The sequence below is a fragment of the Coenobita brevimanus genome, chromosome 97 (genome assembly GCF_032717465.1).
Source record: "Coenobita brevimanus isolate Jiangsu-jjx chromosome 97, ASM3271746v2, whole genome shotgun sequence".
NCBI classification, from domain to species: domain Eukaryota; kingdom Metazoa; phylum Arthropoda; class Malacostraca; order Decapoda; family Coenobitidae; genus Coenobita; species Coenobita brevimanus.
This window is the reverse complement of record NC_137050.1, coordinates 45,041,007-45,053,106: the sequence shown is the minus strand read 5'-3', so window position 1 is coordinate 45,053,106 and position 12,100 is coordinate 45,041,007. Positions and strand designations below refer to the sequence as shown.

Below are 12,100 nucleotides of genomic sequence, written 5' to 3'. Positions count from 1 at the left end.
GGAGACAAGCCGGAGTGGGGGGCTCAAGAGCCGCACTCTCTCCAATACGGAGAGATCCTACCGTCAGGGAATTCTCCACCCTGGTACGTGCCCCAGCCGGAGCTGAGTGTCTGCCCGTACAGGAAACGACTAACGGAGAAACGGGATCACCCGTCTGCTCCGGCGAGAGGCCAGCCCCGAGTCGCCGCTTCCGTAATTGGGTAGCGCTACACGTACGGTAGCAGGGTCTCTCTACCCTGGACCGTATTCTGGCCGTAGCCAAAGTACAACTGGAGAGGGATGCACACAGGCAACTCTCTCTCCTCAGCGTGTTAAGGCCGGAGCCTGGGGTCACCTTCCCCTTTACACACTCTGTCAGGCCGTAGCCTGTGTCTATTTCTCTTTCTCTCTTATGGCCGTAGCCTTGGGCCTCTTCCTGCCCTTGGGCCTCTTCCTGCCCTAGAGGGTGTAACAAGACCGTCAAGACAGTGTTACCTGGGACTGACCTCTTTTCAGTCCCACCCCTGGTCTGACGATCACTACCCCGCCCGCACAGTAGTTCAGTTTCCCTGAACACCTGGGGTTGGGGCACTTGCGGGGAATAGGGGCTCAGGGCCGGGATGCCCCGATGAACCTCTTGCCCGGGGTCACTAACCTCACCGGTGTTTCCTCCCGGGGTAGTGGTGGGGTGGCGGCTCGGTGGTGGTGTGGGGGGTGGTGAGGTGGGAGGTCCTGCAGCGGGCACGGCGGGCATTTTAGGAATATTCAAATGCTATGACGAATTACTGAGCTCGCGTGCGCTCACATTAGACTGGAAACGGTAAAGAAAATTTCCCCAATATTTTTCATCATGGGGTGTGGAAGGTCACAGTGAGGCTGAGCGTAAGATTGGCTGAGCTAAGCTTGACACAGTTTAAATTCCCGATGTCACTAACCGAGGAAAAACTGCCACTCTTCACCAGATTATTTAATTCTCGACATCAAAGTCGGTCAACTAAACCCCATTCATTTTGTGTGCCCTCTGTGTCACTAAAAGGAAGAAAGAACTTATAACATTATTTTACTCACTGCTACAGGGAAGAGAGGCTGTAATATAGTCAAATAGAATCAAAAATTGGTGGGCTGAGTCTACCATCTCGGTTTTGGGACAGTTGCTATTCTTTCCTTCCTTAAATATCGATGAGCTTTATTTTACATCCATTTCATGTATTTGTCCATCAAAACAAAAATACATATGTTCTGAGAAAGATGTAACGATTTTCCTGTAAGAATTATTAGCTCGACACGGTTGAAGATCGTACGTTACGATCACAAACAATAACAAACTCTCATGTGTCTGCTGCCCCGGTGGACCTGCTGTACAAAGATCATGGAAAACCGTTGCACAAAAAAATGGACAGTGCCTAGAGTGAAGTTTTTCCTGAAGTCTAGAGGAATACCCTGTTCAGGGTACACCACCGGTGTGTTGTGTTGACTTTTTGTACGGTATTTTGGAGCCCTCGGCGTCGTCGGATTTCGGCCGGTGGTCTCGTCTCTGCACGTTTTCGGCCTTAAACATTTTATGATTTTCATATGAAAATCTGGGCAGATTTTCTTCAGCATTTTGGAGATGAAGCATTGTTCTTTTAGAAAACTAAATTATATGGGTTTCAAACAAAAGGTGCAGCTAGAGATTAGTAAATGTGTGATGAATGCTGTCATACCCGGTGTGCTTTCACGGCTTCTATAGTAACGTTTTCGTGCATTTATCGCATTAAAGCATATCTAGGAAATCAGTATAACAACTAAAGAATAATATCATGAAGAACTTACGTACAGTATATCAATAACTATCACGGGAGAGATTTTTAAAGATATTCGACTTCTGTGGTCTCTGCATGAGTAGCTCGATTTCCATATTGAACTAGCTGGCGATCAGTGGCAACTCTTGAGTTAGTGACGGTGGGAATTATGATGTTCTTTTTTTTGTAGCTCCAGCATTCTTATATCATCTGAGGCCATGGAAAACCACTTCTGCCTTTCCCTTTCATCAAATTCAGCTTGCCTTTCAGACGAATGAGACAGCTACTTCTACTAATACTTCATTTTTTTCCTTGATAAACAATGAACTAAATAAAATTTTTGCCTAGACTGCTCTAAAGGTTTTCTGGATCGTTAGACTTGCTGAACGCGCAAGCGCTCAGGCCGTCCACATGTACTGTAGATACCATTACCTGGTTACAGAACTAAGTCATTTATAAAATGATGTGACGAGAATGAGATGTCTGTCAATTATAGGAGTTGTAGTGCAGCTTTGTATAGAAGGTGTAGCAATGAGACCAAGAAAAATATAGGTAAATTTTGTTATACGTATTAAAAATTTGTGTTTAATCATTAACAGTGTACTCCCCACTTCGCAATATTCCTGAACCATTACACAGTGTGTTGAATGCCAGTGTCATTTTATATACTGAATTGCTAAAATGGCATAACGCATCCCTGTTCCCACGAAGGTGTCACTATGCACATGATCTGCTATGCTAATAAAAAGAATACATCTAGAGTAACTTTATTAATCCTTTCTAGATCGATTCACCATTAGACTTTCCAAACCCATGAATTCAACATCAAGCTCCTTCTTCTTTGTAATATATATATATATATATATATATATATATATATATATATATATATATATATATATATATATATATATATATTATAACGTCCAAACTTTAAATATCAGACATGTTAAATATCTGATATGTACTGTACTGAATACTCCTAGCCTCATTTGTGTGTGTGTGTGTGTGTGTGTGTGTGTGTGTGCAGTCCTAGTAACATTTAATCTTTTGACAGGGAACGTGTGGACTGCGACAGAAACAGTGTGCCTCGGGCCTGTGTGTGCCTGAAACCTTCTTCTGTGACGGTGATAAGGACTGTCCTGATGGGAGCGACGAGATTGGATGCCCTCCGGTTTGTCCTACCAGTTATCCTACCCATCTTGCATTAATTCCCTCACAGTCCTACCGTTCTTTCAACCTGTCTTACGTTAATACCATCCCATTCACTACTTATTCACTGATTCCTTAACTGGTATGATTTCTCTACTAAGGAAACTGCCTCACCATGGCAAAAATTCTTGCGTACCTTACTGACGAAAAATCACGGTACAGTACTACGAAGATTCAGTATTACGGATCAGATGAAAAGCGTCCCATTCAAATTACTATAAAACCAACCACTCCATATCCCCTAGTTCCCATCAGAGAAAATATTCACAAGGACTGCAGTCGTATCTCGGACAGGGTGCTGCTGTATTAAACAATTATTAGATAGACTTCTCAAGGTGTATATGCATCGAGCCGAGATCCTTAAAAATAGGTAGAATACATTTATTGCAGGTGGCACTGTATAAAGACAAAGGGTATGCCTGCTGAACATAAAAAGCGATGTGTACTCTCACTGAAGAGTAGGGAAGAATTATCTGAAGTGTGGCAGGACAGTGTATGGATCACGTGTTTACTCTGATGTGTAATTTATTTAGAGGATGGGAGAGAAATAAAGTTATTCCACTTCACAAGAAATTTGTTGGGATCAGTTTTAATCCGTGTAACGTTTTCAATGCAGTGTGAAAACATTTTTTACCTAACCGCCAGTTTAGCGATTTGCTTGACGTAGTTTTATTATTTATTATCCATCCATCTACTACCGATATATATCAGTTTTCTTTCCTACCTAGATACAGAGTCCTTAACCCTTTGTTGACAACTTACCAACCTGCCCGTTAGGTGGATCCTATTGCAGACCTACTTACATTACTTTCCTCTACCCTACTTTGTCATTTAACTTGGATGCCTTTCTCTCTGCAACCCATCTACCCATTTCTTCACATCTGTTATCATTCCACCAACCTACCCACTCAGTAATTTACCCATTAGCTATTATATATATATATTTTTTTTTCATTCTCTAATTATGTAGAAACGGTTTGGTATAGTCTTTGTAATATTTATTGTGAGGGAAGAGTACTGTACGTGCTTTATTATTCATGTGTTTATGTCACAGGGTTTTTGGGAATTTTATATTAAATAATATTTTAAATGTTAACTTGTCAATATAGACAAGGATGCTGACTGTGAAAATCAAGCAATGATTACTTTATTCCGGCTTACTTCGCTGATTCTCTAAGGACGAGAATTTACTTACTTTCTCAGCAGTACACAGCAGAGACTAATTACTCACAAATGCTGTTTGTTAGCAATGCTAGCCTCACGAGAAAGTGACTCCACCCCTGACAATCAATAACTAATGCTATTAATGATAAACAGGTTCTTGCTGGTGCATTAACTCCAAGTCAGCACAACGGATTTAAGTTAAATGCAAAAAGGGCTGGCCTAAGTACCAGTTGTGAATAATGCAAAGTGTTATGCAAACTAGGGGTGACAAGTGAAATAAGCTTAATGTGGAGAAATAAAACACGAGTTTACATTACATCAAGCTCAAAGGAAAGGAACTGTAAATTTATTAACCCGAGACATCCCGTCGACGTATGGGTATGTTGCAACATTTTGCATTTGCCAGTCCCGTCGACGTACTGGTACGTTTTGCAATTGCAAGGTCCCTAATTTGCACAATTTTCAATTTTTGCGCGTGATTTTTCGTACATATACATGGGACACCTTTCTCTATTCCTCTACAAGATGTCAAGCAGGGACAATGCCTTACACCATATAACCTCCCCCCCCCGCATGCCATTGTCTTGGCAATTCACCTGTCATCAGTGACCTGGCCAATAAAGACATTCAGGGCCAGAGTGATTCCCCAATCGATGACAATGTGGAGGGCAAAGTTTACATAGCATTAGAGGAAGAAACAGTCAGAAATGATGATCAGGTAATGTGGCAAAAGAAGATCAGGAATGGTGATGAGTTTGTGAGTGAAACAATGTTTATAATGCCTATATTACTGTTTGAAAACCAATATACTCTCATACTACATATAAATTCGTACCAAATAAATAAATAAATACCGATTAGGAGTGGTGTGGAAGAGTTATCCTCCCATAGAACTCGTTTTCTTTTGCAGCCAGCCTGATAGAAAACCCTGTAAGGTAAGGAGGTACTCCTACCTGTATCGAGTATTTCAAACCTCAGGTGAGAAATTTCTCTATGAATTCCCGATGTTTCTCACCAAAAGCGGAGGTTTTAGCCAAAAAAAAAAAAATTCCAAAAATGGTCGGGACTGGGGGATGTCGGAGGTGCGAAGGTGGTCGGGACGTGACGGGTTAATTACAATGAAATAAATTTACGTTACATGAGGCTCAAAATGACTTCAAATTAACAAGAATACACTCACTCGCTCATTCAAACACTAACACTTAAACATAGGAAAAACGAAAAGAAATACTGGTCAGAGAGTGGGCTAAGCGGGATGAACTGGGCGTCATTGCTGAGGAAGGACGTTGCCACACATGCTGAACCTCTCGCCGATTCACACTAGGTGGGGATTCAGGAACTCGCTGAAGAACGACCTGGTCTCACGGCGCTCTAACCCTGACTGAATTCAACAAGCGAGGCGAGGGCTGAGGCCAGCCACTAACTGCTAACGGCTAACAGAAAGAGAGTGAGCGAAACACGCCCATAATAAATCTCTCAGCAAAAGCACTAATGTCGCCCGCAAGGACGATCACTTATGAAACAATGAAAAATGTTCTGAAAACATTCCCAATTGGGTGAATATGTGGTGGTTGACTGAGTGATACTTATGGGAATTCACTAGAATTTGCGGTTTCCCACCAAAGTTCAATGTCACGAGTTTATTTAGACAGAATCGCACCAATTCGTGACATTACGCCCCATCAAAATCGAATTTTTTTTTTCCTTTCAGGAAATTTTTTTTTTTCAATATACATACATATAAATCTTAACTCAGTTACACAAGATTCACACTGTGGTGTGTGTGTGCTATCCTGCTACGGGAGAAAGTCACAGTCGCCAGTGAGTGAAAAAACCTTGTATTTACATTTATAGAAGCAAGCTTGAGGAAAAAACTCCGTGACGACGGTGAAAAATCCTGTACTCAGGTCAAACTGAGTGAAAAGTTTGCTACATTTACATTAACAACTAATTGTTATGTAGTGTGATGTATGTAATACACGGTGTAGGTGTGACAGTTGTGGTGTAACTGTACCTACGTGTAAAATCATGTAATACAAATTTATAGTAAATAATGATGACGAGGCAGAAGAGAAGTGGCGGCAGCATGCGTCAGGGATGATCAGCTGAACTGCACGACAATGCTGCACCCACCAGCTGCACCTGCAAAAGCAATCAAGGTGGAGCATCAAAAGTGTCATTTATCTCTCTCTGCCTAGCAATCAGTACTTATGTTATTATTAACCAGGAAACATAGTCTTTGGATTTACAAATCTCTCAGAACCCTTGTAGTTTACTGGTTAACCTAGCATTATTAACCAGGAAACATGCCAGTTCTTGAATTTACAAATCTCTGAGAACGGGCAGTTTACTAGTTAACCTAACTCTACACTTACGATTAATTACAGGAAGCTGAGAATCCCTATGCAATCTCGGGCAGGTGACATTTTAACACCCACCGTGGGTGTGAACACTCATGTGGATAATGTGCATTCTCCAGGAATCCACAGAGAGGCCCACAGCTCGAGACGTTCCACAAGGCAATTCATACACAGCCTCGGATTGTCCCTACGGGGTTCTCAAACTTTCCCTCTTAACTTACAGTACATATGTATGTACAGGCCCTGGACATGATGTGTCCTGTAGGGCCAACGGGTGAGACGTTATGTCTGCACCCACTTCACCACTGCCCTGTCTTTCAACTGCTTCAGAGATTATGGGTGTGGGTTCAAATGGTGCAGGAAGGACATGTCCCTGATTGGTGGTACGTGGACACACATTGCAGGAACGCACAAAACTATCTATTTCTCGTCCCATCCCTGGCCAGAAAAAGTCAGCACGGATACGGCCCTGGGTTTTCCTTTTGCCCACTTGACCTCCTGAGGCTGAACAATGACCCCATTCTAACACTGCTTCGCGGTACTTAGCGGGAACGACAAACTGCAGTCGAACCTCGCCCTCGGGTGTTCGTGACTCACGGTACAGCTGTCCTTGTTTGCGAAGGAACTTCGCCTGACCTCCCCGTGAATACTTTATCACTCTACCCTTTTGTTTCTTTCGCACGGCAGCAAGTGTCGGGTCAGAATGTTGTTCTTGAACAACAACTTGGCTACACATCAGATCTTGTGCGGCGATGCAATGGTCACAGGGGTGACACAATTTGGAGCCTCAGTGATGGCTCGTGTTACTGCAGCCGAAGTCTGAATAGCGTCATCTTCGGTGCAACTATATTTGGCACCGGGAATATTGCCTATGATAAGGTCAAATAAAGGTTCTGGCATGACAACTGCGACTGTCGTACCAGTGTAAAATGGAGATGTCACCTGGATACGTGCCTCAGGGAACAATCTCACTGATCCATCAATAAGGTTAGCTTGGATCTGTCGACCTGTATACTCCTCAGGCCGAACTAAACTGTGCTTGACGGAGCAACCTGAGGAACCATTGTCTCTCAGGACCTTCACAGGAATGCCTCCCACAAACCCTGGCCGAACAAGGAAGGCACTGTCACCTGTAGGAGGGCCTGTGGAGGAAGCAGCCAGCCACTGATGAGGCTGCTGAATAAATGATGCGGCAAACATGGTGCCCTGAGAATTTGATACTTGAGGGGTTGTACTTACTGTCTGAGGAGATGGAGCATTGACCTCCTGTGGAGGAGGGTTCACTGTCGCCGTGGGACTAGTGAACTGTGGAGAAGTACCCGTACTGCTAGGGACGACGCCACCGTGCTGCTGCTGAGGAACGAAAGCTGTGTTCGCCTCCTGCCTCCGAGGGGCTGGTGCTGAAAAGGACAGTCCCGACGGTCGGTTGCATGGCTGATACTGCTGCTGGTTAGGGTACTTGTTGTACCGCTTTCACTCAGGCTTCTGAGTGTTTTGCCCCTGGTCCTTCCTTTGCGGTTTGCTTGGACCTTGGCCATTATTCTGAGAACGGCCTTGTTGCTGGGGTTCAGTCTGAGACGGTTTCCCAGATTTATCAGCTTCCCTGTTCCAGGTATGCTGCTTACGAGTTTGATACCCATAGGCAGTGAAGAATGCATCAGCCTTCTCCACCATTTGGCTGGCATCCCTTACCTGGCAGATTTTAAGCTGAGCCATGAGTTGAGAAGGCCACGACTTTTCTAGCTGCGTGCCAGCACAAGGTCAATTATCCCCTCACGTGTGGAAAGAGTTTCATCTTTCTCCATCCACTCATCTAAGTAAGCAGTAAGCCGGTCAAGAAATTGAATGGCAGTCTCTTTTTCCTGTAAACGCACCCTCATGAACTGACTCTTGGCGTCGTCAACTGTGAGACTGTACAATTGATGAGTGCGGCCTTCATCATCTCACACGTGAGATTGTCTCCACGAATTCTGAGGAGAATATCGAGGGCAGGGCCCTCAAACAGGGTAAGAAACTGAAGCCGCTTAGCTGCGTCATCCAGCTGGTAAAGCTGAGCCATGTCTTCAAAACGAGCTATATATGGCTCGATTCACTCGCCTTCCTTGTATGGAGGAAGCTTGATGTGTGAGGTCGCCATAATATGTGCAGGGAGGACGCTCGTGGAGCTTGGGCCAGCTGCACCAGATGTGTCTGAAGCCAAGGAATCTCGCTTGAGCCTCAGCATCTCAAGTTCATGTTTTTCACGTGCCTCTCACTCGGCACGTTCGTGTTGTCGCTCTCTCTCTCGTTCCTCGCACTGTTCTCGCTCATGTTCTAACACGAGTTCGCGTTGTTTTCGCTCGTATTCACGCTCTTTTTCGCGTTCCTCATGCTGGATTTGATGCTCTTCACAAGAATAATTCTGCTCGTAACTAAACCGAGAGAGGACATAGTCCTTAATTTTATTGGGGTCAGTAAGCCCCATATCTTTAGCTTCCTGTACATAGACGTTGGTAGACATGATGGTAACTCAGTCTGAGTGAACCAAAGTCTAAGTACTGACTGCTATTTTGCAGAGAAAGATGCCAATAATCTAGAATAAAGAATATAGGCACAGGTTAGTGGTGACCAGTTTTATGTAGTTAGACTGGTAAAGAAATAAAAAAAATAAAAAACAACAACTGACTGTAAAAACTATTACGTAAATTAATAAAAAAAATAATTAATAATCACCAGTAAAATAGTGCCTATAGACTTTAATGATAAATACCTAAGTATGAGTGAGTGAGTATTATCTCATGAATAACTTTAGAACTACGAGTTATTATCCTGGAATGAGGTTGCCAGATGTCACGGAGTTTTTGTGAATTTTATACTAAATAATTCTTTAAATGTTAACTTGTCAATATAGACAAGGATGTTGACTGTGAAAATCAAGCAATGATTACTTTATGCGGGTTACTTCGCCGATTCTCTAAGGACGAGAATTTACTTACTTTCTCAGCAGTACACAGCAGAGACTAATTATTCACAAATGCTGTTTGTTAGTACTGCTAGCCTCACGAGAAAGTGACTCCACCCCTGACAATCAATAACTAATGCTATTAATGATAAGCAGGTTCTTGCTGGTGCATTAACTCCAAGTCAGCACAACGGATTTAAGCTAAATGCAAAAAGGGCTTGCCTAAGTACCAGTTGTGAATAATGCAAAGTGTTATGCAAACTAGGAGTGATAAGCTTAATGTGGAGAAATAAAACATGAGTTTACATTACATCAAGCTCAAAGGAAAGGAACTGTAAATTTATTAATTACAATGAAATAAACTTACATTACATGAGTCTCAAAATGACTTCAAAATAACAAGGAGAATACACTCACTCGCTCATTCAAACTTAAACCTAGGAAAAACGAAAAGAAATACTCGTCAGAGAGTGGGCTAAGCAGGAAGAACTGGGCTTCGTTGCTGAGGAAAGATGCTGCCACACACGCTGAACCTCTCACCGATTCACGTTAGGTGGAGATTCAGGAACTCGCTGAAGCACGACCTGGTCTCACAGCGCCCTAAGCCTGACTGAATTCAACAAGTGAGGCGAGGGCTGAGGCCAGCCGCTAACTGCTAACGGCTAATGGAAAGAGAGTGAGTGAAACACGACCATAATAAATCACTCAGCGAAAGCACTAATGTCGCGCGCAAGGACGATTACTTATGAAACAGTGAAAAATGTTCTGAAAACATTCCCGATTGGGTGAATACGTGGCGGTTGACTTTGTGATGCTTATGGGAATTCACTAGAATTCGCGGTTTCCCACCAAAGTTCAATGTCACGAGTTTATTTAGATAGAGAATCGCGCCAATTCGTGACAGTTTAGAAGGACGAATCTAAATAATCGAAGTCATTATCATCACTCTACAAACAGATCTGGACACTGAGACACAAACAAACATACGAATTAGTGGCCGTCGTGAATAGGGTTTACAGGGAGGGCGGAAAAAGAGTGTGATATTTTTTTCACTTTCTTTTGTTCTTCCTTTAAAAACAATAGTTACGAGAGAAAATTTATGGTAATGATACACCATGAAACTAACTTAAAATATATTTGTCCTTTTTTCCCCTTTTTTAACATGGACAATTTATACTAGAAGCAGCCTGATACGGATTCAGCATGGGTTTCATCACCTCTATTTTTCTCCCTCATTTTACTCTTTTCTGCTCCATTCCGTCTGCTTCCTCCTCCTCATCATCATCCGCAACCTTTTCATCTTCTTACTTTTTCGTATAGGAAATTCAATAGTCACTATGGTATGAACTTTAATGTATATACTAAATTGCTCCCCAGGTTCTATGTAAAGTGAGTGAGTTCAACTGTACTTCCGACAACACCTGCGTGCCACTCATCATGAGATGTGATGGGGATGAAGACTGTCCAGATGGCAGCGACGAATTGAACTGCCCTGAGGTGAGGTGGATTTTAAGAAAGTGACTTTGAGTGGAAATGGAGTGCCCTGAGGTGGGTAAGGAGAGTGACTGTGGTTAGGTGTGGAGTGCCCTGAGGTGAGTGAAGAGAGTCACTGAGGGTAGGAATGGGCAGCCCTGAGATGGGTGAAGAGTGACTTGGGATGGGAATCGACTGGATCTGAGGTAGGTGAAGAGAATAACAGGGTGGACTGCCCTTAGGTGGGTGAAGAGAGGCAGTGAGGGTTGGCGTGGAGTGCCCTGAGGTGGGTGAACAGAGTGACTGAAGGTAGGAGCGGAATATCCTAAGGCAGTTAAAGAAAATGACTGGGAGTAGGACTTGAGTGCTCTGGGGTGGGTGAGGGGAGTGAATCAGGGTAGAATCTGAGGTCCGTTGACTTGTAGGCTTTAGTACTCTTCCATAGCAATTCATACTTGCCAGTTTAGTTCAGTATATGGCAAGTTAATTGTTAAATCCTGGCAGAGCGAGGTATTTCTCCCTTTTTACTATATCACTGTTTGTAGGACTGATACCAGTTGGGTATTCATGGGGGAACCAAGTTTTGCCATACCTTCATTATAGTTGGTGGTCAGTGAAAGCCATCCTCAGTATCCCCAGGATCGAACCTTGGCCTAACCAACCATTTTTGTTAACTGAACGTCGTATTCTCCACCCCAGCAATCAATCAGGAATCACTGTGACTTGCGGTCGTATTCTAAGTGGCATGTGATATTTCGAAGTTCTTATTCCTTTACCCTAGAGTGCTAATGTCAGCTTTGAAACGTTACTGCAAACCATGGGAGAATTTTACCCAATTTTAGGAAATTTATTAAAAATACTTACACTCAACTTTTTTCGAGTCCGAAAACACGGCATGAAAACACAACCCTCACACTTCCTTTACATGCAAAAAAGAGCACACAGTATCAAAAAATAAAGTGACGTGATTTTACAACAAAAGTACAAAAAAAGGGGCCATTATTTTATCTTCAAATCTATAACACAGTAAATATTGTCTCAAAAGACATTAGCTTTGGTCAAGATTATTATTGGTCCCTGAAGATTCAAGCTGGGTGTGTCACTTCTCTTACATATCACCCTGACATTTGTCATAGAAAAAAAATATTGCCTGCATTGCTAACGTTGGGTAAAATTCCCTTCAATCCCCC

The 12,100-nt window shown here is 43.0% G+C and overlaps 1 protein-coding gene across 1 annotated transcript in view; it reads left to right on the top strand.

Annotated features, from left to right (window-relative positions):
• The window catches only part of LOC145413683 (uncharacterized), a 131,486-nt gene that overhangs the window by 58,692 nt on the left and 60,694 nt on the right, over positions 1-12,100 (top strand). The window contains exons 15-16 of the mRNA XM_080283338.1: positions 2,818-2,934; positions 10,815-10,934. Of these exons, the coding sequence (XP_080139464.1) occupies positions 2,818-2,934; positions 10,815-10,934 (237 nt within the window). The remainder of the gene's footprint in view (positions 1-2,817; positions 2,935-10,814; positions 10,935-12,100) is intronic.